This window comes from Mycteria americana, chromosome 1 (genome assembly GCF_035582795.1).
Source record: "Mycteria americana isolate JAX WOST 10 ecotype Jacksonville Zoo and Gardens chromosome 1, USCA_MyAme_1.0, whole genome shotgun sequence".
Taxonomy (NCBI): domain Eukaryota; kingdom Metazoa; phylum Chordata; class Aves; order Ciconiiformes; family Ciconiidae; genus Mycteria; species Mycteria americana.
The window spans coordinates 87,657,240-87,684,377 of NC_134365.1; the positions used below are offsets into that span (position 1 = coordinate 87,657,240).

The 27,138-nt window shown below is 39.5% G+C and overlaps 1 protein-coding gene across 2 annotated transcripts in view; it reads left to right on the top strand.

Moving 5' to 3' along the window:
* The first annotated feature begins 715 nt into the window (after positions 1–715).
* Positions 716–27,138, top strand: part of KPNA1 (karyopherin subunit alpha 1) — a 57,794-nt gene continuing 31,371 nt past the window's right edge. Inside the window, exons 1-6 of one of the 2 annotated variants that reach the window (XM_075511482.1) lie at positions 716–907; positions 12,491–12,624; positions 15,011–15,118; positions 16,929–17,028; positions 17,579–17,673; positions 21,652–21,783. In XM_075511482.1, the coding sequence (XP_075367597.1) occupies positions 12,496–12,624; positions 15,011–15,118; positions 16,929–17,028; positions 17,579–17,673; positions 21,652–21,783 (564 nt within the window). In that variant the 5' untranslated portion in view covers positions 716–907; positions 12,491–12,495. The remainder of the gene's footprint in view (positions 908–12,490; positions 12,625–15,010; positions 15,119–16,928; positions 17,029–17,578; positions 17,674–21,651; positions 21,784–27,138) is intronic. The other variant, XM_075511488.1, reaches the window with a different exon arrangement.

Consider the following 27,138-nt stretch of genomic DNA (forward strand, 5'->3'; position numbering starts at 1 on the left):
CAGTCTTACTACCGTACGATCTGCCTGTGAAACTGCAGAATGGCTTTGCTTTTCACCTGTACCCCTCAGCGTGCGCAGAAGACAGCAGTGCTCCTCTTACGGTGATGTGGTTTATACTGACATCGAGGCCACCCCTAGGCAACCTGCACCGCAGGAAGCATTAATTAAAGTGGAAATATCAGCTCGGTAGGCTATCCCGGGCTGTAAAAGCCCTTGGGGAGACCCTGTCCCTTCTACTGCTGCCTGTCACGAAGCTCCCTCGCGATAGCACTGACCGGCAGCAGGTTACAGCCCGCGGCCGCCGGCGGCCTAACACCGCCCTGCCATTCGCGGCTGCTGCGCCATTGCCGCCACGCTCCACAGAGCAGCACCCGCCCGCCTCCGCGCCTTCGACCCGCCTGGACGCCGCCACCGCCCCTCAGGCGGGGAGGCGGTGCCTCCTCCCCCTGCCCAGACCCTCCCGGCTGCGGCGGCGCCGCCCGCCGCACTACAGCTCCCAGCATACCCCGCGGCGCACTGCGGCGGTCCCGTCGGGAGCGGGGCGCCCCGTCTGCGGCTGCGCGATGCGCGCGCTGCATGCCGGGAGTCGTAGTCTTCCCTGGGGCCGCGGCCCGCCGGTGTCGCCGGCCTGAGGAGGGCGCTGCTGCTGCGCGAAGCGTGGCCACTGCCGCCGGCCGGGCCGGGCCGGGCTCGCCTCGCTTGGCCCACGGGGCCGCCGGAAGGGTTCTCCCTCCCAGTGGGCGCTGCGGTGAGGCCGGAAACTACGCAGAGCGCTGGGCGCGTGCGCATTGCCGTCGCCAGCCAGTGCTGGGCAGGCAGGCAGGTAGGGAGGGAGCGGCGCTCGTGCGCCTCGGGCCCTAGAGGAGACAGCGCGGGGCCGGGCCGGGCCGGGCCGCGCCGGCAGCAGGTACGGGGGAGAGAGCGCCACTGTCCGCGCCGCCGGGAGCGGGGAGCCCCGGTCTCGGGTCCGCGCCGCGCCGAGCCGGCGGAGGGGGGGGATAACGGCAGCCGGGCGGTGAGCGGGGCCGGGCCGGGCGCGGGGGGAGGGCCGGGCCCCCGCGGGGGGTCGGCGGGGGCCTTCTCGGCCTGGGCTGCGGGAGGCCCGGGCTGGGAGTGCCGCCGGCTGCGGGAGCCCCCAGCCAGCGCGCGTGCAACAGGCGGGGGCTGCGCGGGCGAGGTGGGGCCGGTCGGCGCGGCGGGAGCCGCGCGCGTGGGCCGGTCGCTTCCCGCCGGGGAGAGCTGTCGGGCTGCGCCTGGCGGCGGGAGGAGAGGGGTCTCTCGGGAAGCGGGAAGGCGGCGGGCCGGGCCGGTCCTGCCCCGGGCGCTCCCGCGTGGCTGGTGAGGCGGCGGGGCTTGTGCCGGTGGTGGGCTGCGCTCCGCGGACGCGCGGCGCTCTGGCTGTAGAAGTTGGCGGGGTGGCTGCGAGGAGTCGGACAAGTGTGAGCCGCAAGGACGGGCTTCCCCGGCGCTGCTGCGTGCCGGCGGGGCCGGCCGTCTTGTCCTCTGGTGGGACAGAGTGTGAGGAGAGACAGTGCTGCATCTCGAGGGGGAGGGGAAGGGAAACTTTCTCCTGGGTCTTCCAAGCATGTCCCTTTTTTTTTTCCCCAGTGATCTTAGTTGATCTTACAAAAGCTATACCTTCTCACTGCAAACATCATCTTATAGCCTGACATTGTCCTAGCTACGAGATTACCTCTTTGACTACCTATATGTGATGAAGGGTTTGTGCTTTCTCTGTAGCCGTGGTGGCCGTTTCCAATTGTCATGTCTCCGGGGACCTTGTAACCAGCAGAAACTCATCACATGCATAATCTTTAAATTTGTATTGCTTGTACAAGAATACTCGTAGCGATGATCTTAAGCTTTGCCTCTTGAGGGCGTTTCATGAAAACTGAAACTCTAGGCTGAAAACATAGATCATGAGCTGTGAAAATACTGGGCTGCTGTTTTCTGCAGAATTCCCAAATGGTGCTGAATGGTTTTGTTTAATAGTCCCTTTATCCTTTATTCAAGCTGCCGTTTCTCTGGATTTTTTTGTTCGCTGGTGTATTTCTGCTCTGACTGCTTGATGTTAACGAAAGACTTAACAAAGTTGGGCTATGTCTATGGGCTATCCAGGAGTGGGATCGCAACTTTATTCCTAGAAGCTAGTTATGTTAAAGCTGTTTTGTACACACCTGTGGCAATTAATAGTTGGAATAGAATAGTTAACAGAACACTGTGTAAATTAATAGCTTGAATAAAACTAATCTTTGGTGTGTCTGTCCTTGTTTTCATTGTAACTTCATTATGTTGTTGTCCCTGCAACATTACCACATGCTTTGACATGTGAACTAGCTCGTTCAAAACAAGTTTGTTTCTACTTGAGCTGAGGTTGCACCTTTCCATTATGCTTTAGACATACCCATGGGCACAGGGAAAATTAAGAGTAGCTTTGAGGCATGGTAACATAAGATGACATGCGAGGTAGAGTTTTTTTATCAGAATGGGTTCCCTTGTCATAATTTTTCAAACAGATGCAATGATGCTTCACTTCCAAGAAACATGGCTGTTTTGGAGGCTTGGGATTCCCCCCCCCCCCCCCAAACTTCTAAACAGAGTCTTTGTTACATCCCATCTCTCGTTCTAACACTGTACCAGGATGTTTACCTTTTGCTGTCAGCGTGCCATCCGTTTATTTTTTTTTCTTATGTTACGTTCTCTGTGTTGATGTCTTCAGAGCTGGCTTGCTTATGTGGTCCTGTATATTCAGTTGAGTGCTGGTTCCTGGAGAAGTCACAGTGCAGTCCATTTAGAAAGGGAAAGGCAGCAACAGCCCATGTCAGCAGCACTGACCAAAGACGTTATGATAACTAAAAGTACTACAGTTAGACATTGTAGCAGTTTCTGAAAGGTTCTTTATAGAGACTTTTAAGTGTAAATGTTTATTTAACCAGATTGTTTGATAGTTTTATTTCAACTTCAGTGTTTCAATACAATGCTCTTTTCTCCCCCTGCCCCTTCCCCCCTTCCCTTCTGTTGAATAAGCTAAAGTGAACAGAATGGTACATTTTGATTTAGACTGTCCTGTATCTGGCAGGCTTGCTTTCATATCTTTCTGTTTGTCTGTCCACAAGATTGTGGAATTTTTCTTCTGAAGTGTTTTACAAGTCCTGGAGGGGGCAAATGTGGGGGGCTTAACTCATATCCTTAAGAACACAAAAGGAAACTGTACCTGTAAAGGCAACAGTAAATAAGTTGCTAGGTTGGAAAATGTAACTTTATGGCAAGAGGTGAGAGGTTAACAGATGTAAAACAGTGCCTTCCAGAAAAATAGAAATCAAGTCTATGTGAAAAAGCATAAAATATAGCAGATAAAAAAGAAGGAAAAAAGTGGTGTGAATTAGGGTTAGGGGTTTTAATGTAAATTGGAAACGTAAGGGGAAATAGAAGAGCAGCAGCAAATAGCTAAATTTAATGGATTTGTTTAAATAATTCTGAAGGCCAAAGGGAATAGGGGTGTGAGGGAGCCTAGTAGGCTATGAGCAAGTAAAAAAAAAAAAAAAAAAAAAGACGTTAAAGGAATTACTCAATGGAATGTTGTGAGTGGCTGAAATATCTAAACAGGAGGTTCTGGAATGATGTAAGGGACAAAAAACAAGTTAGAAAGACCAGACCACCTCTTTTTTCAGAGAATAAGAGTGGAAGCTGAACTGATATGAAAATTATCCAGCTTCATACTAAGGGGCTAAAGCCTGATGGAGGTCCTTGTTTAAATAATATAATAATACTAATAAAGAAAATGCTGATGTAAATTGCAGAGATAAGGGGCAGTGATATGAGAGCAAGTCAGTTTTTTTCTGCTCTGAAGAAAAGAATCCATTCTTAATCTGCTACAGTTTTTGAAGTCTGTCAAGCAAGTAATGGATCAAACTGCTCTATTGTATTTCCAAGAATGAATGTGGGGTTTTCAAGATACAAAATGCCAGCAGTAGGATGCAAGACCTGTAGAAATATCAGTACTTTCAAATTATTTTGAAGAAGGTAGAGGAACTCTGGAAAAACAGCACAGGTAAGTTTAAAAGAAACACTCAGTGAAAACCTGTGCTAAATATAAAATCTGTGGAAGAGCAGGACTGGAAATTATATTATGCCACCTCATGAATGTCTTGAACTGCATTAAAGGTTGTGCAAGCTTAATAATTCATTTTGAGGATAAAAAGTAGAGGTAGGCTAAGACAGGTGACAGACAGTAAATTTCCTTTCACCAGAAATGGTTTAAAAAGGATGTTAGTAGTAGGAGGGTATGAAAAAGTGGTAGGAAGTAATGGTAGATTGGACATCGCGTTGTCACGTCTGTTGATCCATTCATGTCAGACAGGAGTAAATGGAGTTCACTGACATAGAAGAAATTTTAAATTGGGATAAAGTGAATAGTTTCTTGAAACATAATTAATGCTTAGTGTCATGAGGAGGCAGAAGCTAAAAGTATTAGAATTGAAAGAAACACGACTGTGTTCCTGGATGTATATAGAGAGTAATAGACTGTGAGTTTTAAGAGTGTGCTGTAAGACTTAAGATTTAGCTAGTCACCAGCTGCTGAAAGCTTCCTTTGATGTAGAGTAATTATTTTGTCTTTTTCTATTTTTGTTTGGTAGTTCAGACTGCTTGCCAGGCTCAACAGGAGGATTCGTATGTTCTGTGACACCAACCTACCAAATCTAGTTGCTAAGGTTATACTTTAAAGCAAATTCACCTGTTGATATATGAAAATGTCATTTTGGCAAACAAGCCACCTTTTGGTGGCACACAAACCACAACTTATCTTTAAGTAAATTCAGATAATAATGTTGTGATTAGTATTAGATTGTTGAGATGTGTTTTTTGTCTGATACAGGGTAAGATTGCCTCTTAAGATGCAGGACTCCTTTGTATACCTTCCACATGATCGTGTCTTTAACTGCCTATTTTACGTGTTTTACCTTTTTTTGTATTGAGAAGTTATCAGAAAGGAAAAGAGGTGTCTTTGTGAGTGTCGTGTGTTCATTTCGAGAACTTTTGGTAGGAGGGGCACTAGGTGTAAACAGAATGAGGGAGGCAGAGTAAGCATCATCAAGCTTTAAAAAGTTCCTGTGAGTTTTGGCTTGATGTGGCTGATACATCGGTATTATGTGACTCTTTTGGTTGCTGATGTCCAAAGCTAGTATGAAATCAGTAGAATTTTGACTTACTGTTATTTTGTGCTTTTGCACACATATCTTCTGTAATGCTGAGTCACAGCAACCTATAAATTTGTTGAAGGCAAATTTGTCATCGGGGAAGCATGAGGTAGGTTTGGTTTCAGTGCCTTCTGATATTCACAACCCTAAACAAAAGTTGCTTGAAACTACAAAGTAAACTTAGTTAATAATTTAGTTTATTTTTAATCTAATTTGTTTTAAAGTGTCTGGGATTTCTTATTTTTATGATATTAAATGCTGAAAGGTGCACTCTTTTTCTCTTGTAAAGAATATTTAGGGCATGTTAGGATGTTAGAAATGTTAGGATGACTTTTTTTCTGACAGATTATGACTGTCAAATGATAGAGATGACTGTTGTTTTTCAAACGGTCTGGTTTTTAGATATGACCTTACAGAAAATACGTTGTAGGTCAGCTCGTTCTGTAAGTGTAGGGAGGATGTGCTGTAATCTTAATCAAAATACAAATTAATCTCTGCTTTAAAAGAAAAACAGATTACATTTTAGTTTGGCACACAGGAATAGTAACTTCTGTTACTTTGTGTAGATGGGCACATTAACGTGAGGTTGGTTTTTTTAATGTTAGTATAATCCTGTGCAGCTGAAAAGTTTAATTCCCCATCACTAGCTGCTTTGTTTTATGACTTGTTGGATCTTTTTGGTTTCAGGTTGATTGTGGGGTTATGGAAATGAGGGTGAGGGTTTGGTGTGGGTTTTTTTTTTTTTTTCATTTAAACAGATTTATTGCACTGCAATGCCTTTGAATGCTGTAAAGGAGTTCTCCTTTTTTGTTTGCTTTTGAGCAACAGTCAATATCGAGGTTTTTAATTTGTCTGTAATATGTTCCATATTGTGCAAAATTGTATGTCTTTTCAGGCCTTGCATTAATTGTCTTAAGTTTTAAGATTGTTTTCATTTTTAAGCAAGTACTAGTCCAACTTGTCAAGTGGCCTAGAACTAGAACATGCCAAATTTGCTATAGATTAGGTTGATTAGTACTTGGTTTGCTATTTCACAGGTTTGTAAAGGTGTTAGAACAGAAACAATTGTGAATTAAGGCCTACTACTGGGCTTGGAAAAAAAATAATAAGGCTAGAAACCTGCAAAAATAAAGCAGATTTGAAAGGTATGGAGATGTGCAGCAATTCCATGAAGAAGTCCCCTTCTTCCAGTTTTTGACAGAAAGTCCCTAAAAGTCTGAACCCTGTTTCAAAGCTATGTATTCTGTCCATGTTTAGCTACAACTCTTATGTTACATTTGAAGCTCCTTTAATCTTCTGCCTTTTTGGATAGCAGAAGGTGGTGGTTCTGTTTCTTTTCCATTGTTCTTGTGTGATGGTTGCCCTAGGAATGAGGGTTCCTGCTATTCTGCATAAACTGAAGTCTGTCATTCCTTCTAGTGAATAGCAGTTGTGCCTGCTGCTGCAGCTTTCCCAAGCCACAGAAAATGAAATTCCCATGATTGTTTTGTTTCCTTGATAGTGCTAGGTTTTGCTATATCATCAGCAAAACTTACTTTGCAGGTCTTTACAACTACTGTAACTGTTAATTTTATAGCACCTGTGAGACAGGTTTCCCAGTCCCATTTTACAGCTAGAGAAAGTTAAGCAAAGGTTTTAGAAATCATCTGTGTTGTGCTTGAACAATAGCTTTTTGTAGCTGAGATGGTTAAATGTCCTTTCCTCTAGATGTCCTGAGCTTTACAAGACTCTGAAGGCATTTGAAATTAGAAAGCAACACCCCTGTCCCTCAGGTGATATGGGTGTTTCTACTGCTGGGAATTCCCATAGACTCCTATAGTCCAGTATGCTTTGTCAAATAATTTTTCAAAAGAAGCAGATACAGCCTCACCAAAATGTTTATCTGGTTGAGCCGGTTTTTCAAACAACAGGAGGTGGCAGTGAAGAGAGAATTTCTCTGCTGATTTTCTTTATTTTCTTTTTTCCCTCAGATAACACTGTCAACAGTGTAGAGACTTGGTGGATGTGTTTTCATCTCTCTAGGATGATGGCAAATGTAGGAGGTTGCTCTAGAAGTTTTTCCAGGGAAATAGTATTAGTCCCAGGTGGTATTTTTTATCATTCTATGCCCTATATTATTCATGGTTTCATTATGAAGACCTTTCATTGTCTGTCACCTCCAAGAAAGCTGACAGTTTACTTCCACAAGGTTTAAATATTTCTGTTAGCATCCTGAACCTGTTGCCTTAGAATTGCCAAAAAGCAAATGAGAAGGACTTTCCAAAATCTACACTTCATGGGAACACACCCCCCCCCCCCCATTTGTGGCCAAAATGTTGGATTTGTAGGGAGTGTGTTGATGAGAGTAATGAATGACCAAGTCCTGCTTTCAGGGTAGTTTTTAAAATTGGATAGGTTTTCTAGTCTCTCACTAAGAGTGTCAGAAGATGATGCATCCTGTAATCAGAGCTCAGTGAATTGCTCAAACATCTGTCCAGGCTGTGCTGTAGGTATTTGGCATGGTGTCAAGAAGCATGATTATGAGGAAATTTTAATTCTCTAGGAGCTCTAGAGCCCTATGGCAGAGCCAATAAACAAACAAAAATCTCCTTGGAAGTGAAGGTTTTGTAGCGTAGCTGAACCATTTCGTACCTTGAATAATTCCAACTTCTCTCACTGCTTGGAGTTCTGTCTTGACAGTGCCTTTTCCAACATGGGTTGTCCTTTCAGGGCTGACAGCGCCTCTTGTATCTTTCCACTGTCTCTCTGGCAGCAATCTAAAGGAGAGACAGCAGTTTGACGGTATAGTAGAACTCGCAACTATGCCTCCAATGAGTTCTTTCCTTCTGACAACTGCCTCTGGTAGGAAACGTAGACTGGTAGTATGTCGGATCATGAATCTTCAAGGTAGCTTTTTCTAATCACTTGCACCGTTTCTCTTCAACCTCCTTGTCCACCTTCATTTTCAAGTCTTCCTCTTCAATATATTTCCATTGGAAGGTAGAATTTCTTGTACAGGTCTACACTTCTGAAATACCCTTTTTTTTTCTTTCTCCTTATTCGCACCCCTAATTCCAAAGAATGAAAGTTTGTCTCTAACACTCTTTAATATCAGCAGTGTATTTGGTAATCTTAGTTTCAGTTATCTGGGTTATATACACCATTATGCAGGTCTTGATTTGTAAGGCCTTTATTTTTACATCTGGATACCTCTGGCCTGTGGAATATCCTAGAGTATTAGTCACATGGCATTCATTCTGGCAAAGCCCTTAAGTCTAGTGACAGTGATATCTGATTTAAGAAGGCAGGGAGTTAATTTTTGTTCCTATCTAGGCAATTGCTTTGGACAAGGTAGGTCATCACAGTAAATGACTCTGCGTTTCCCAGTGCCTCTGAATTTCTTTGACTTGATGAGCAAGAAGAAATGCAATACTTTTCCTTTCTCCTAGAAATGTGTGCTTAGAACACATCCACATTCGGTAGGGTACTTGTCTTGATCAGCAAAAAATTTGGGGATCATAATTTCCTCAGGGAAATGCAGACATTCAGGAATATACGGTGTTTTTAGTTTTACAAAAAATAATTTTTTCATGGCAGCCAAACTGAGGAGGAGAAAGTGTCATATGGGATTTGAGTGGTGGTGCACAAAACCCCAAAGAATACACCATGGAAACTCCTCACCAGGCTGCCAGAGGTTTTTATCTGTAGATGGGAGTATCCAGAAAATCGGAAAAATACTATGCTATCTTTAGGAAAGAAAAGATGGGTAGAACATTTCCATGACAACCACCACAGATTTTCACCAGAAGTAGCATTAATTTTGATAGTGCAAAAAAGATCCAGGGGTTGCTATTTGCTATGAAGAAATTGCCATGGGTGAATTTGAAGTGACCATTGAAAAATCTACAGTTAAGTCAAAACAAAGCTGCTGAAGATGAGTGAGAGGCAATTTGAAGTTGTTTTGCCTCTGTCGTTTAGTCTGGGAGAAGGGCTACATCCTGAAAAATGGAAAAGGAGACTTACAGAAACAGTCCTTGGATGACTGTAATAACTAATGTAGGATTATTTTTTTTCAGTCTTAAAAAGATTATTTGTGTGCTTACACTGAATAGGTCTAAAGATGCTAGCAGTAGGCGTGGACTAGATGAAATCCTTGATGTGGTCATTGAATTTTTCACCAGTAGTCGGGGAACCAGTAAAAGAATGATGAAGAAAATTTATTTTTAGGAGATATTGAGGATATTACAAAAGCTGCTTTTAGAAAATAACTTTAGATTTAATAGTTATACGGGTTAGCTAGCCACATATCCACTTTATATACCTGCCTGTGTGTCAGGATTTTGTTTATTTACTACCAGTGAGGAACTACTATGAAATAATTCATTGAACTCGTTACTAGTTGAATTTGGTAACTTCTCAGTGGTGAAGGGAGCTTAGTTTTTTCTACCTTTAATAGAAGAAATTTTGTCTTCTTAGTCAAAGCCTTGTAGGAAAGCTTTACTCCTGGTATACACAATACACTATTTTGAAAACATTTTAAGTGTACAGATTACTCAGAAAATAGAAGAGGGGGTTTGTCAGCAAAGTGAGCTGTCTGGAAAGTCAGAAATGAGCATGGCCAAAAATTACAGTTAAAGCTTGTGAAGGGTGTCACAAATAGAAGATAATTCTTAAGTTATAAAAATAAAGAGAATTAGAAAAATTTGAGGGGTTGAGGTAGTCAGAGAATTCAAATAAGAAACTGGTAAATGTTGTGCTTGTATTTTCCATAAATGAAATGATAACATAAAGCATAATGGGAGAGGGCAAATAGAGCTCTGAGAAGGAAAATGAAAATCCTTTCAATTTTGCTTCTGACTTTAAGGAAATAAATTAATATGCAAGTTGGGAGATGAGGGGAAACTAGGCAAATAAGTACAATAAGGAAGAATATGCTAAGGAAACTTGCTGGTGAAGTTGGATGGTGTCACTGATGTTTAGAAATATTGGAACATCAGATGGAGGGGCTACATAGTAGAAATGAGGTGAAATTGTGTAATAAGAAATAAAGAAGCTTGCTATCAAGGATTTCTTTAAACTAAGAACTTTCAGGGATTGAAAGTGAAGGTGTGAAATGATCACAGGAGCTACTGAAATCCCAAATAAAAGCAAATGTAATTTTGTAAGTTTGAGAAGACATGTTTCAAATAAAAATGGAGAATTATTAATAATGTCACAGAAGGCCTGAGGTCTCTGAGGCTGTTGCGTATGCCTGTGTTTGTTCATGCGCAAGGTAGTAGCGCAAGTTCATGCGCAAGGTAGACTAGAGTGGCTGCAAAGCTGTTTTCCTGTTATGCGTGTCCTTTTAGCTCATGGTTGTCCATCTGGTGTTTGAGTCAATTTTCTTAATTCTAAAATATATCAAATATTTCTTTCAAAATGTTTTAGAAACAAAAGAAATTTTGTACTCTGAGTATTTGTTAGCCTGAACTTCTTTTTACAGTTAAAATCCAAGGCTTCCCCAAATATTTTGTATGTTTAATATACAGGTAGTAGTAACTTCAACTAAAAATGGGAAAAAATGTTATTGCCAAGTATATTGCAAGAAACATGAACACTTTAAGCTCAGACACCTAAACACAGGAAAAGGGTCTCTAAGCTGTAAGAATGATGTAGTGAACTACTGGCATTCTGAGATTTATCTTTTTGTAAGACCTTTATTTAAAAAAAAGCCATTTCAGGAAGAGCCTTTTCAGCAGAATTAGGCTGCTGAATTACTTACCTGTATGCTCAGGTTTTTATGTTGCATTCAGTGCAATTTGTGACTGATCTTGAATACAGTAGTTTTATGTCCCTTAACAGTTTTTTAGCTCTCAGTTGGCAGAATACAGTAACGCTTGCAGTGATGCCTGAAATGTCTTCTGTGAAAGTCAGTTCTGATCATCAGTATTCTTATAAATGGTTGTCAGGTAGCAGCAACTTAAAAAGAGGCTCTAATAAGAACCACATTTGGGTATCCTCTTTTTTTTTTAATCTCTTAAAACTCTTTGTGCTAACTGAAAGGAGAGGAGGTTATAGTAGATGCGATTATACATTTGATGTATTTTAAATAGGAAGCCTAAGCTGTTGAGGGTCTGTATGCACTTGTGTTGCTCCATTTTAAAGTAAAAAGTGCACAGGAGATCATTTGTCACCTGGTGATTCTGTGCTTATGGCATTTGAGGTAGGTAGCATATTTAATACATCACGTTAGGGCATTTGAAAGAGACTTTTAAAAGCCTTGTAGAGTAACTTTTTATATAGCATAGTTTCCTAAATTTTGTATTACAGAGTTGCAGGTATTCACAACATATTGGAGATTCTACATCTGTATGAAGATGCATGGAAATACTGAGATGTTTAGAATTGGTTCCCAACCTTTTTTGGATTTACAGGGGGATGTAAGGAGAGACGTAGCAGCAGAATGGAGCACTGAGAGTAGAGACCTGATCCACAGCCCATTGATTGAATGGGGAAATCTTTCAGCACAGTTTTATAGCTATTGAATTATGCTAAGTAACTCTGAAGTGCAGCATTGTACTTATGAAAATCATCATGGGTAGCTATAAATGCTGATCCACTGAGTTATGTAAGGCAGACAGTACTTGGAAATCATAGACTGAAAAAAGGCCCCTCTGCCTAAACAGTGGCAGGATTAGAGGCTGGGGGAGGGGAGGAGGGAAAGAATAGCAGTGCTTTCTTTGCAGGAGTGAGCATTTTCAGTGGTTAAACCATCCTCACCTAAAATTTCTCTCTCCATTTCATTTTTCTTGTAAGTCTTGTCTGGATAGAAGGAACACAGAACTGTGTTGAATTAACTTAATGTGGATTTGGAGTGCAAAAAAGGACCTGTACTGACTTGAAAAGTGAATTAAGCTAAAAAGCAGCTAAGACCCCTTCACTTTTGAGTGAAGACAGGGGAATATAATTAGTTTGGCTAATTCCCTGTATGGGAAAATGTTAAGATTTATTAGCGCAGCTTTCTTTTTAGCCCAGGCCGTATCTGCTGCCTTATAGATCTCTGTTCTTTCTTAATAAAATATTTAACTTACTCATGCCTTGCAGCCTCAACACGTAACCTACAGTTCTGATGTGAAGAACTGGCACACTGAAGTGACAATTGTGTGAAATTTTGCTTTATGCCTTCTAAGTTATTGGAAGTTAGGTGACAGGATATTAGGGGGACAGTAGTGGAAGTGCATGGCTACAGAGATTAAGAGATGGAGACAGAATATAAAATGATGTGTTATTGAAGAGTAGTTGTTTTCTGACTTCTTTTTAATTGCATTGTAAAGGAATCATGACAACCTCAGGAAAAGAGAATTTCCGACTGAAGAGCTACAAGAACAAATCTCTAAACCCTGATGAGATGCGTCGCAGGCGGGAGGAAGAGGGCCTTCAACTACGGAAGCAAAAGAGAGAGGAACAGGTACCGTACTACAGTTGTGATACCTGTAACCAGTCCTTAAGCAGTCTTATCTTGCACTGTTTCTAGCTCTTTGCTTCTTCCACCCCTCTTCTTAGTTGTTTCTGCCCTGCTGGATTTGTACATAGTCAGTCTGAAATCAGAGTCCCTTGCAGACTTTATTGCCTCTTCTGCAGGTGGTACAAAACTTAGTCAGTGCTCCTCATTCACTCAAGTGTAAGATTTGCCAGAGCAGCTTGGCAATAAAGGTGATTTGAACAAAGCTGTCTTGACATTGCACTGAAGGTGATTGAAGAATTCCTGTTTTGTTATTTGTTTATGTTTTTTTGTTTGTTTGGTTGGTTTTGCTACCTGAGTTGTGGTAGCTCTAATCTCTGTTCAAAGAGTGGCAAGCTGGGGTGAAATGGGAGGAAACATTGCCGCTAGAATAGGAGGAGGAGAAGATCTGACCAAGTCTTTATAAGTTGCGGTAATTATTTTCTTGAGGGAAGAAATAATTTGTTGACCTGATTCTTGTCAGTTTTCTGTCTTTAAGTTTCAGTTCACTTATGAATTTACAAAAGTTGATGCTATGTTTGTGCCCATAAGGCTGGTACCTTGAGTAGTGGATTTAGTATGTGTTCGAAGCAAAATGATTGAGAAAAATGCTTGGAAACAAAGCTTCTCTACCTGCTCACGTCTTGCTAGTTCTTACTACTTCATTCACATTGCAAAGTGGCAGGTGCTCTGCAGGTTTAATCAGGAAACAGCAGCAGTGACAAGATATGATAAAACCTGTCTTCTGATAAAAACAGGTAGCACTGAACAGTTCTTCCTTTTGTTCTTAGTTGTGTTCATTGGAAGCTTTAAGGGATTGGTTCAATTTCAAACGAAGTATAATTATAATTCATTATAATGAAGCCTTTTTCATCAGTGTTGAGGTTTCTGGAGTTAGAATGAAGATAGTAATATGCTTGTGTTTGGAATGGTAGGTCAAGTCTGTAATCTGTTCCATTTAATGTCGTTTTCACAGTGTCAATACCACATGCTTTCGAGGAAAGTCAGGGGAGCGTTCCGAGATGGAATTGCAATACTTCTTGTTGATTTTGCTCAGTAACTGCAGGCAGCATTTGCAGACTACTGGTAGCACAGAATGTCGTCAGTCTTATTTGTAAAGCTGTTACTAAATTAGGAAAATGATGAGTCGTTTTCTGTCTTATTTGTGCCTCTGACCTCAGTTGGACCTGATTACCACAGGTTGGCTAAATAAAGTATGTGGCAGTATTTCCTTCTGGTAAGGAAAATTTTTAGTCCTAATTGGACTAACAGTGGAACAGAAGTGGAGCTGCAAGCAGAATCTGCAGCTCTACAATTTCAGACCTTGTGCAGGTTCTTCTCTTTTATGTATTTGGCACATAGGTCATTGAAGTTTGTTTAAATTCCCTGTTTTTTGTTTTTATGTTTTTTTTTTAAAACTGAACAGCCCCACAAAAACAACCTCTGGCCTCTGAATTTTCACATAACTTGCCAATGTATAGATTTTCATTTAAGTTTGTATTTGAGCACGTTTGAGCTTGAGTGGGCATATCATACAGTAGCTTAGAAGGAATAGCATTCCACAAGGATGCCTATCGCTGACCTAGGGCTGCTATAGACTTAGCAGTTTTATATTGTTTCCTCCCCATCTTCTCTGGAGAGAAGAGTAACAGCGGGTCTGTGTCACATCTCTGTCTTGCCTGGTTTTAGTGGTGTAAATCTGACATGGCTTGATGCTGGAGTCTTGTTTCCTGAACTCAACAGGCCAAGCAGCACCCCTAAACCCATCTTGTCACTGCTAATGTTTCTTCCAATGAGACAGCTGGATTAAGGGGAGAAGCTGTAGCCTCTGTAGCTCTCCTCATGACATCTCAAACTGGATACCTTCTCTAAGTGGTAGCAATGAAATTCTGTTCATCCCAGTATAATTTCTTTAGACCAATCCCATGTGATCATCCTTCAAAGCCCTCTCTGGCACAGTAACTCAATTACCCCAGCCTCTGCAGGTGTTCTACAAGATCTGTTATACACAGCAATTTTTCAGGTCTTTGAGCCCCAGCATCCTCTGCCACTCAGTTGCAGGAAAGCAATTGTCTGGAAGCTAGTGGTAGCTCGTAGATGGAGGGGGACGGTGAAGAAGAGAAGGGAATATCAGTGAGGATTTTCCAGAAATGTTGGGAACCAGTGTTCTAGCACATTGCTCTTTTCATTTATTCCATGACTAAACTTTCTTCATTTACTGTCTGGAGTTGTCCTGTAGCCAGTATACTAGCTTCTTTCCAGTGATAGTGTATGTTGTTTTTATTGCAGCCTAACATGGCGTGCTGTGTATATATTTGCTATATAATATACATTAAATACTTTCTCTCTTTAGTTGTTTAAACGCCGAAATGTTGCAACAGCTGAGGAAGAAGCAGAAGAGGAGGTGATGTCAGATGGTGGCTTCCATGAGGCTCAGATGAACAACATGGAGATGACTTCTGTAAGTGATGAGAAAGGAATACAGTGTTTGTTGAAACTGAGCAGGCCAGTTGTGCAGTGACTTGAGGGGAATGGAATTCCAGAAAAATGTGGAAAACTGCATTCAAAGAGCTTATGGACAGCTCTTAAACACCTGTCTCAGTGAACTGCCCTGAAACAGATTACATGAGAGAAAAATGTTATGGATAGAGTGAGTGGTTACTCAGTGGATATGCTTTCAAGAAAATTAAATAAAATGTCATTGTTCCAGGCAGGCTTATTACTTCCTGGTTTTGATGTTCACCATTATGGGTGATTTTATCAACCATTGCCCAGACTTGTTGGGGTTTTTTAATCTGAAATTCATAATGCTTGAAACATGAAAATACAAACCTGGCAACTTGTTATTGCAATTTACAAAGTAAAAAGGGGCTCAGTGGAAATCTTTGTTAGTGGACTTTCAAGTGGCACCATTTTTAGCCAGGGTGTTGGAAACACAGCTAGACCTAGCTTATATATCTGCATGTGTCCTTAAACTCCTTTCCAAGCTGGAATTTCATCCTACAGAAAAAACTTTTAGTGGAAATTAGACTTTTCTGCTTTCTCCCTGTTTCTTTAACACAGCCCTCTCCCTGGAAAGAAAAATGGTAAGGGATTCGGGCTGTAACACAGAGGTTTAAGGAAAGTGCAGTCCTTACTTAGAAGTCTGACCACTGATCTTCACACTTGTGTCTGTATTCAGAGTATGCAAATGATGTTTTCAAAGAAATCAGGCTGGGCTTGGTTTCTGTTGGTGGTTATACCGGCCTTGGAAATTACTGAGAAACGGAGAAATGCCTATAAACAATGTGGTAGATCACTAATGCAATATATTTTTTTACTCTTCAAGATAGTCTTTAAATGTCAGACAAGTTCTAAATACCATTTAATTATTTGTGTGGAAGCTTATATGAAAGGAATAGATAGTAAAAAGTAAGGAAAGGAGCCTATCTAATTGAGATAGATACTACCATTATACAGTTTACTATTTTAAATATCATTAATTTCAGGGTTTTAACAGTTGGAGCTGTTAGCTGTTACAGACAAATTTAAATATTTTCAGCACTGTCATCTGTCTCCCTGTCCATCTAAGGGTTTGAATCAGATCTATCTAAGGATTTAGATCAGAAGTGGAAGAAAAAAATCTGATTTTCCTTATGCTTCTTTACATAGGTTTACATGTGTGATGAACAGAATGTCACATTTTACCTGGCATAAGAAAAGTTGCTGATCTAATTTGTCTGTATTAGTGGAAACTGTCAGTATTATGGAAAATTTAATACTCTATTTGATTATAATGACAAGCATTAGGTTTGTCAACTTTTCTAAAAATGACAGGTCCTGTACATTCTGGTGTAAGAGAATGACTCAAAATGTATGTGTTGCAGAAATCTACACAACAGCATAGTCAAAGTGGTGTTATTGCATAACAGTAATTGCTATTCCAGTTTAAACTACCTTTTGTTGAAGCTGACAATTTTACATTTATTTTAGAGGAGATGGAAAAAAAGGGGAGAGGTTCTGAAGAGTAATTTTCTTGCCATAGCTTGAGTAAAATTTGAAATTTGGCTTCCAGAGAAGAAAGACTACACTTAATGATGCAGATTATGTAGATGTACATATATGATGACTCATTTGTTGTCCATACTGGTCTTATCTAGGTTTTTACTCAATAAGAGATAAAATTGATACCAGTTTAGCAAATGCTGTATCCTTTTTACCGCTAATCCCAGATTTTCTTCTCCCTCTTGCTCTCTATCACTCTCATTCTGTCTCCCCCACCTGAATCCTAGAGTGCAGTCATCACCTCTGATATGATTGAGATGATTTTCTCCAATAGTCCAGAACAGCAACTTTCAGCCACCCAGAAATTCCGAAAGCTTCTTTCTAAAGGTAAGGGCTGAAATTACTTGGAGAAAGATGTAGAAGCATCCCTGGCATATGTTTTTGCTTTGACAGCAATAAATACTGAGGTTCATACAGAAATTTCTGGATGAAGCTCTGTTTTGGAAAATGCCAACTAGGTGTATGTAATAGTCACTTCTGTTCTTGAAATGCATAAAACTACTAAATGATGCAGATGTGATCTCTGCTCTGTTATGTATTGTAGACAGTGTCTCTATGGCTCAAATATGCTGCTTTACAGAAGCTGAGCTCTGCATGTGTGTGTGCCAGACTGCAGAACCACTGCTGTGAAGTTGGTCTGCCTAAATTACTGAGTGCCTTAGTGTTTTGAATTGTATTACCTCATTACCTCAAAATTCACTTTTAGTGACATATATGAATCCGTTGCCTTTTAGTATAGGTAAAGCAGTATTGCAGAAAAAGAATACATTTTCAGAAAAGAGGAGTCGGTATGTCATTGGATATTATTTTGATGCTGTAACTTGAGAATTTCCTGACAAAGAAATAAATACCTAACTTTGCTTTTTATTTTAAATAGAACCAAATCCCCCAATAGATGAAGTCATAAGCACACCAGGAGTGGTGGCCAGGTTTGTGGAGTTCCTCAAACGAAAAGAAAACTGTACATTACAGGTATACAAATACAAACATAACTATCTTCCTATATTATGAAGGCATTTGGTGATGCAAATTAGGTAGAACATAATCCGTGATTTGCTTAATTATCTGTACTTCCTCTCTTTCTCTTCACTAGGATAAAAAAGCTATTTTATCTTCAGGGTTTCTAGCAAGACCTCTGATGGGAACAGGAGAGAGAGAGAGACACGTCTGAGTTATGTTGTGTGATGGCTAGGATGGGGTCTTTACACTTTCTCATGTAACAAAAACAGAGTTTGAAATTTGGACCTCACCAGATGAAAAGCTATTAAACTAAACTTTAGTGTTTGTCTTTTTTGTACTAATTGAAGACAGTTTTAAATCTTTAGAATTATGACTTAAATTTTTCATTACACTAAAAAAAGTTTAGAATTAGAATTGCAATCCATAATGATAAACATAGAAACCTTGAAACTTACTTGCTTTGGTTTGAAAAACTAAATTTTCTGCTACCATGGTGGTTAATTTGTCTTGGACTTGCTTCTTGGAGCTTTGTTTCATTTCCAGCTGTCCTTTTTTTCTGGTTAGAGTTTTTTCTTCTGGGCTAGTAGAAAATGAAAGAAAACAAATCCTCTAGTAAAAGAAAAAAAATGTTAACAAGTAATCATTAAATACAATATATAGGTTAGAATCAATGGTCTTTCAAAATGCATAAGGCAACAAGTTTGTTAATGCCATGTGAAATCCAAATTTTGGTGAGTGGAGATATGAAAATATTTGATACTTTTTTTTTCTTACACGTTAGAGAAAAGGTATAATTTATAAGAATTACATTTCAAATTGATATCCACAGAATTCCAAAGGTCTGTTAGCTACTTTTGAGGAGTCTGTGGGCAGTACTTAAGGGTATGTATCAGATTTAAGCCAGTTTAGTGGTTTGCAACTCCAGTGGAAAGTTTGTAAACAATCTGATATAAAAAAAAAATTAATGTCTTTTATTACTTATAGGGCCTCTAGCATGGAAGCCTAGGACAGGCAGATAAAGGGGAACAAGCTCCTAATATTTGAAGGACATATTTGAATAGGGAGGGAAAATAAGGGTAGAGAATACTTCATCAAATACAGATACATCTCTAGTTTAAAAAACTTCAAAAGCAATCGTAGACTGAGTCAAATTCTCATGGCCTTACTGGTATAACATGTATTGATTTTTACATGGAAAGAGCACAAATCAGTCAAAGTTGAAAATGCCTAGCTTGTCTTAAGGAGTTTGTAACAAAGCATTGAAAATATAAACCCGAGTACATTGCTCTTGATCTTCCATTCCAACTCTTAATTTTCGTTCATCTTGCCAAATCTGTCTGCCTGCTTAGTAGTTCAGGGTCTTCAAGTAGAACTTTTTGCTGTGATCAGTTAGGCGGTTCCTGTTGACCTCACTTTAATATTTGTTTTTACTCTGTCAGTGTTTCCAGAAGTGTTCCTTGGTACAAGCATAGTTTTTGGGCTTCCCATTCTAGGTGTTACTGACTCTACCCTAGCTGTAGAAGGCAAGGATTTTCAACTCATTCTGGAAACACTGAAGTATTTTTTTGCTCAGGTACTATAGCTACTTGTATGGTGGATTGAATGTGGGAACTCTTCCATGTTGGTGAACTTGGAACTTTATGTGACTTTATGCTCCATTTGTGTTGTTCATGGAATATCCAGTAAAAACTGGACTTCTGGTACCAGTGGTAGGAAGGCCTAATTTGTCTGGAATTCCTCTGTCCAGTTTTTACTCAAGAGATTTCAAGACTTAAAAAAGCTCCCCTCTTCTCCATGATCACTTAAACCATATGTGAACAAGTAAATTTGTCTCTTGCAAAATCTTTTTGTGATGGAGAGAGAAATCTTAAAACAGAACAATACCAGAGAGATACCAAGATCATCTCTTGGATGGATAACTCTCTCGAGATGGATAACTTTAATTATCATGCAGTATTTTGTTCTTCTATCCTTTGCTATTTGCATGTGGCTGTTCCTTAGTTTATACATCCTGGAGCATCAGGTGTCCACAGCGGAGAGGAAGGTGAGAAACTGTCACTCAGCTAACCTTTCTGAAACTTAAACCATCTGAAATGTTAAGTGGTGCTCACACAAGGGCATCATCTAATTTGCCCTTGATTCTAGTTAGATGTTGCAAAGAGCTCAGTTTAACAGAACTTCATTCCACAAAAGATGTGGAGATCTTATGATTAGGTCATAATAAAAACTTATTTTATAAATAGTTGAAGTACAGATTTGAGCAAGGAGAAGTACTTGCTATTTGGTCTTAAATCTGATTAATCTGCTTATACATAATATTTCTTCTCTGTTGTGGCTATATGACTGGAGAGAGTGTGAGTCTCTGAGTTGTGAATAGTTCAGCCTGATGGCATCCATTAGGAAGCCAGAGTGCAAGTTCTAAAATATGAGTAAGAAACCTCTGTGGTTGAAAGGTGACTAATAATCCTATTATACTGTATCACAAAACACGGGATACTCACTTTGGGGAAAGTAAAATTACAGGAAAGCAAGTACATTTTATGTTGGCCTTAAGCTCTGGCCTGAATGTTTTGCTTCTAGTTCATTAATGATGAATCTTGCTGTTTTGACATTGTGTGTTTCTGCTTTGTTGCAACCTATACTCATTGTGTATTACAATGATGTATTTTGGAATCTACTTCTGATGTATTTGGAATATTTTGGAATTTATTCTCATCACATCTTACCGGAAGATAATTTCTCCTTTAGTTGGTCAGGAGGGCAGGTTTAATTGTATTTTTAAAACCGACATCTTAATAATTATTAACACTTAAAAATTAAAAGCCTTATAAGCCTAGGCTTGATTGTTGAGTTCTTATTTCAGGCCCATTTCAGGATTCTGTGTGTCTCCTTAGCAGGAGTTGCTTTTATGTTTAAATCCTAAATATAATTCCTTGCTGTTCTTCACAGATAGCTAGTCTTGGAAAGTATATCAGGATTTTCACTGGAATACTGGCAGATCAACATCAGTTTAATAAAAATCATTAGTTATGTCCAAATCGGTCATTTATAGCATACAACTTTCCATTTTTATTGTTTGTTGATTTTTGCCTTTTCATTCAGCTTTTAGCAGTCTTTTTGTTCTCTAGATTCTGAATGTATCTGATAAGATTTAAATTTGCTACTGTAGTGTAATAATTTTTGCACTGAAAAGGATGCAAAAATCTACCACTAGAATCTATATTTTCTGAGGTTGTATCAGGTAGTGTTAAAATTTGCATTTCAGCTTAAAAAGTTAATGCTTTCGCACACTGAGATTAAAAGAAAAATAAATTACAAAAGCAGTTAAATCAAAACATGTGAAGTGTTAATTCAGGATCTCAGTTTTGCTTCAAGTCTTGAATAAAAACATCATACACTAATAACTCTTGGCAGCGATACTGATCACCGGAGTACTTTGCTGTAGTTGCAGAGTTCTACCAGATTGTGATCAAAGTTTTTTTTTCGAAATCTTCTTTCCTGTTTTTTTGTTTTTGTTTGTTTTTTTTTTAAAATGGCTTTTATTTGCTTTATATCCATGAAGTTTTGTCAGACAATGCTCATAGTGTATCTTCGTGCATCTTTAGGAATATCATTGCTGATTCAGTGAATGCAGGTATCAGTTGTCTTGTGGGAAGACTCCTTTTTTGTGTATAGGTTCTTAGCCAGTAAGAACCTATACTTTGGCAGTAGAACAGACCAAAGGTAATATTGCATAGCAAAAAATAATATTTGAAAAGCCACAGCAAACCTGATCTTGTTCTCATAAGGAACTTCTGCAAATTTTGATTTCGAGTGATATCAATAACTCTTAACTGTATGATTCTGATTCTTACTTTGCAAATTGTCTGTGCTCATAATATCTCACGCTTTCCCTACGCCAATTCTTTCTGTCTTTAAAAGACATTTAGCCTTCATTTTTGGTGTGGCACAGAAGGCTCCTAGTAAACTTTTTTGTATTTTGTTTTCCAGTTTGAAGCTGCATGGGTGCTGACAAATATTGCCTCGGGAAATTCCCTTCAGACTCGAATAGTGATCCAGGCAGGAGCTGTCCCCATCTTCATAGAGCTGCTTAGTTCAGAGTTTGAAGATGTACAGGAGCAGGTAAACATTAAGAATTGTGTTAGGGTGTGTGTTTGTGTGTGTGTGTGGTGATTTGTGGGGTTGGTTTATTTTTTTGTTTGTTTTTTGTTTTCTTGTTTGTTTGTTTTTGTTTTGTTTGGGTTGTTTTGTTTTGGTTTTTTTTTTCCTTCCCCAGAAAGGAACAGAGCTATCCCGTAAGAAAGCCTTTAGAGGAAATGTAGTGTTTGGCAGTTTTGCACAACAGTCCCTTTCTACCTAGTATGTGTTAAGATGTCTAGGCAAGTATTGTATTTTTCTTTTTCTGGAAATGATATATTTAACCACAGCTGGTGGCATAATGCATTTTGATCTCTAATGGATTAATGTTTTTCTGTGTACTGAGGAATTCAAGAAGCCTTGCTTAAAAGATTTCTTTAGAGATGGAGAGTTCATGCTTGTTTCTCCTGAAGATAAAGTGTGAGTGGAAATTACAGTTTGTTCTCTACAGAGAAAATTATAATTTGTTCTCTAAGAGATAATTTGTTCTCTACAGAGTAGATGAATATTCTTTAAGGTCCAAAGGGATCAGCGTAAAGCACAGAACAAGCATTTGATTCAGTAATTTCCACATGAGGTCCATAACTTGTCTTTGAACAAGGATGTATTTTAGACATATAATCTTGCTTTGAAGATTTAGGATGAGGAAATATTAATCATGTTAACAAATAGATTTTCAGTTAATCCTAACATGAAAGTATGTTCCTATACTGTATAATATTGACTAGCTTTGGGTCCAGGTATTTGCTTTTGTTTCATTGTCTACTCAATTAGTAAGCTCGCTGTTTTTTCCAATAGCTACTTACAGACCATAGCTTAAGCTTTTGTTGAGCAAATCAAATAAGCTCTGAGTTCTCATTATGAGGGTATTTCTGTGGTGGTTGGTTTGGTTTTTGGTGACTGTTTTCTGAAAATTTCTTTGTTTCAATATCTTTTTGTGGTGGTGAAATTACAAGCACTGGATATTCCAGTAGCGCTGTTCCAGCAAAGCTGTTTGCAGAGATAGTATCACATTTTAATTTCTGCTTGATACTTTGGTGCGTAAATATCCAAGATGTCTTTGCAGACTCTGCCACAGAAGTTGGCTGCAAGCTTAGGTTAAGCTCATTATCCAATATGATCCATTGTTCTTTTTGGAATCACTGACTACCAGGGTTCAGTTCTCCATCTTGTAAGTGTAACCTCTATTCTCTGTTCCTAGATGTCTGACCTTGCATTTGGCTTTATTGAGATGCATAATTGGAGGAGTCCCAACTCATAAGCATTGGATCACTTTGTGTAACTTGCCTTTCTCTCTTACAGCTGGCTCAGAATGTACCACCTGTACTTAAAGGTGCCTAACATTTTCCACAAGACAGATTTTTTTTTTTTTTTTCCTCAGTTGGTACAGCTTTCTAGTTCTTCCACTCTGCAACTTTCCATTTTTAATGGTCTGTTTCGGGCTGAATTATTTTGGAAAAGGTTTTTTAAGAGAAAGTGTATTCAGGTGCTTGAGAAAATCGCATTAAAGGAAATAAGGGGTTTTTTGTCTGTTTTTTTAGCTTTCTTTGAGGAAATGAGTCTTTGTTGTTGTAGAAACTAGAAATGTGATAGGGAGCTTGCCAAAATGGTAGATAAATGCTTTTTTCTGCCCATGTGAAAATCCATCCAGATTTAGCTATATGATGCTTTTTAGAGTTTGGTTTTTTGGTGTTGAAATTACTTTCCATTACTTTCTAAATTCAACTATCACTTATACAGTGCTGTTCCTGCAGAATGATTGGTGCTTTGAGTGTGATAAGGGCTACTCCATTTTTTTTTGCTCCGAATGATCTTCTGTGCAAGAGCTAACTTGTTTTTTTTATTATTATGTTGTTATCATCCCTGCTGATGTTCGGAGAGCAGGTAGGAAGAGCAAACCTGTTTAGAATGAGTTGTACAGCCTTCCGCCTTAAGATGTGTGAATTAACAGAAGAGCTTAGGGGACACAGTTAAGTAGTTTATCTGTCTCCTTCCCCCTCTGCCTCCTAATAAACTGCTGACACGTTAAAGTTCAGATTGCAGGCAGGCAGAGTGGGTTATAATTACCGGAAAATATTTTTCTATGTAATTCAGGTGCTGAATCCATGATCTCTCTGTTACCAGTAAGTCTTTAAATACCAGTTACAAATTGCTCTGTAGTAAGCTGCGCTAAAGAAGGAAAATGTACTACTGCAAAGTGTTACCTACACCTTTTCATGGTGGGTTTCTGTGCTGCACGTCTAGAGGTTGCAGCCCTGCTCACAGCTGACTTTGGGTTTAAGGCAGGCCAACATGAAAGAAATTCTGTTTTTTCCGACAGCTTTTAAAAAAACCCAAACACTTCACCATAATATCTACTACAACAAAAATTAAAAGCATTAAGCACTTAAATGTTAGCTCTTGTACTTCTGCATTACAGGATAGCATCAATACACAATTGCATAGTATTTTTCCAGATGACTCTTGTCTCATTTAGCATACGTACAGATTGTTGCCCGGGTAACAAATCAGTGGGTAGTAAGGGAGGCTTTTATTTGTCACACTGTGGCCCTGTTTGTTAAAGTTGGAACGCATTGTAGTGAATGAAGGAGCAAAAAGGGAAGAGATTCTTATGATTAAGGCAGTTGCAGCTTTCTGAGATAAATGTATGTACCGCTTAGTATCTGCTGCTGGACAGTTTGCTTATATCAGTTTTCAGTAAGTAGATACTAGTTCTGTGTTTTTTTGAATGCTCAATGCGACATATTTGCATTTTGTTTTGTAGTTGAGGACAACTCAGCACTTTTGCAACTGACTCTTGTAGTTAGGTCTGTGTTTTGAGCAGATCTGGGCTTCTCAGGCTGGATTTCTCAAACTGGAAGATATTTGGCCATAATTTTCTCCCCTGTAAAATGATGATTCTTATCTTCTCTCACAGTAGTACTGTCAAGATTATTATTTGCAAGCAACTGTTGCTACCTTTGTGACAAATTACAAAAATCCAGGAAAATACAGAATATATAACTATATTTTCAGGGTGGTTAGGCCAAAAGGTAGTCCTATAACTGTATGGTAAAGGATGAAGAGAAAAAGAAATATTGAAGGCTGTGTTTAGTAAGCTATTCATTGTGCTAAGTGGGACAGTAATTCTGTAGAAGGAAATGTAACTGGTAATACAATTTTGAATACATATCATAGCATAAACTAAAAACCAGTTCATATTTAATATTATTTTAACTTGGCTACTGGCTAATCATTATCCACTGTTTTTGTCTTGCAGTAAGTCTTACAGACTTAACACCATTGAATTTATCATTTATTTCAAACTTCCCTTAGCAGTGGCTCGGGAAGAGATACCAGTTTACCTTATCTGATCATACTTTTTCCAGCAGTTATTTTTCATGTTTATAAGCCAATTTTAATCTAATGTGTTGCACTGTTTCTTTTGCATATGCTATTTTCTCAGTCTGGTGTGATTCTAAATCAGCAGTTTTATAAAGTCAGTGTGAGGAAATCTTGATAACTATGTTTATTAAACAACATGTATTTTAATGGAATTATATATTGTGTCTTTTTACAAGATCTGTTTCACATTAAGCTATGCAGACTGACATTTAATTACCCTACCGTCCTTTAACTCTTTCATTGTTTGCATTGTATATCAGTCTTTCTCAGATATTCCTTGTGATCAGCGGTCAAACCATTTGGCATCCATTTTTCCCACGAAAGAAACGGAGTTTATTACAGAAGCTACATCTCCATTATTTATGAAAAACTCTTTGGCTACATCTCCCTGACCCCCACCCTATTTCTGGTTTTGGTGTACTGATCTTTAGATCAGTACACCATAGGTCAGTGGCATATGTCCTAGCCTTCTTCCACTTATCACAATTTTTTCTTCCAGAAGATATCTAGAAATTTAGATATGTCAGCCTGAAATAATTTATAGTGAAGGACTCCATCAAAGCCCTTTAGACATGCTTAACGTTGATCTAGCTTCAGCAGTGTCTTAGCTGCAGTTTTCTCCTGAGTGCCCTTGCTGAGGTATTTAAAACCAAGATGTCAGCTTGGGTTTCCTTGGTGAACATTGGATTTCCTTCAAAAACCATGCAAGGCAGTATGCTCCCTGAGATGATTGAGATCGTATCACAGTGACAGATACATGTCATTGTGCTCTGCTGGACAGCTGGTGGCAGGAGCATCCCTAGCTGCCCTGTTCTTCTCTGGGAACATTTGTGTTTTCAGCTAAAGCAACCCACGTGCTTTTCCCTCAGTATTTTTCCATTTCTAGTTGTATTGCTACTCCTTCTGGTAACCATTGTTTGTTTGGCAGAGGTGACCTGTGAGTCTGGTGTCCAAGTTCTGTTTGGCTTTTACCTCAGCAGTCATACTAACTAGGTCTTAGTAATCAAAATCAGGAAAAACAGTTGAGGCATGAGTATGAGCTACTTTCTCTGTTTGGGTGGATGAGATGTGAGAAATAAGGAACTGTGACCACCCTGGCCACTAAAGGAAAGGTGTTTTCTGTGTTGGAGCATAGTTGAAGTAATCTCCTAGGAATTTGGCCTTCTTGTATTCTTCCTTGTGTCCACTTAACCAATCACACTTGTACGCAAGCTAATCTTCACTGTCTTTATCCCAGCATTAGATCCATTTCCCAAGTCAGCAGCCAAAAGTAGAGGAAGTATTGATTCTCACTTCATAATATTTCTGCTCCACCAAGAGGCACAGACTCTATGCACTGTTGGTGGCTGGTTTAGCACTCAGTTTAAATATCCAAAGGTCTAATGAAAGAATGGCTGAGATCCTTCAGAATCCAGGGGAAAGTGGAGGGTTGTCAGAAAGCACATGGATTATGCACAGAAGGCACCATATCGCTCAACAATACTCTACAAAACTTGCACTATACTGTTACTGACTACTGAAGTTGTCCAACACTGCAGGAAAAAACACTGGAGTCTAATAATGAGTAAAACTGGAGACCTGCAACAATACTGTCCTGGTTTTGGCTGGGACAGAGTTAATTTTCTTCCTAGTAGCTGATATAGTGCTGTGTTTTGGATTTTAGTATGAGAATAATATTGATAACACACTGATGTTTTGGCTGTTGCTAAGTGGTGTTTACACTGGTCAAGGACTTTTCAGCTTCCCATGCTCTGCCAGGTGCAGAAGAAACTGGGAGGGGGCACAGCCAGGATAGTTGATCCAAACTGACTAAAGGGCTATTCCATACCATATGACATCATGCTCAGTATATAAACTGGGGGGAGTTGGCCGGGGGGTAGCGGTTGCTGCTCGGGGACTGGCTGAGCGTCGGTCAGCGGGTGGTGAGCGGTTGTATCACTGTTTTTTTGTTGTTCC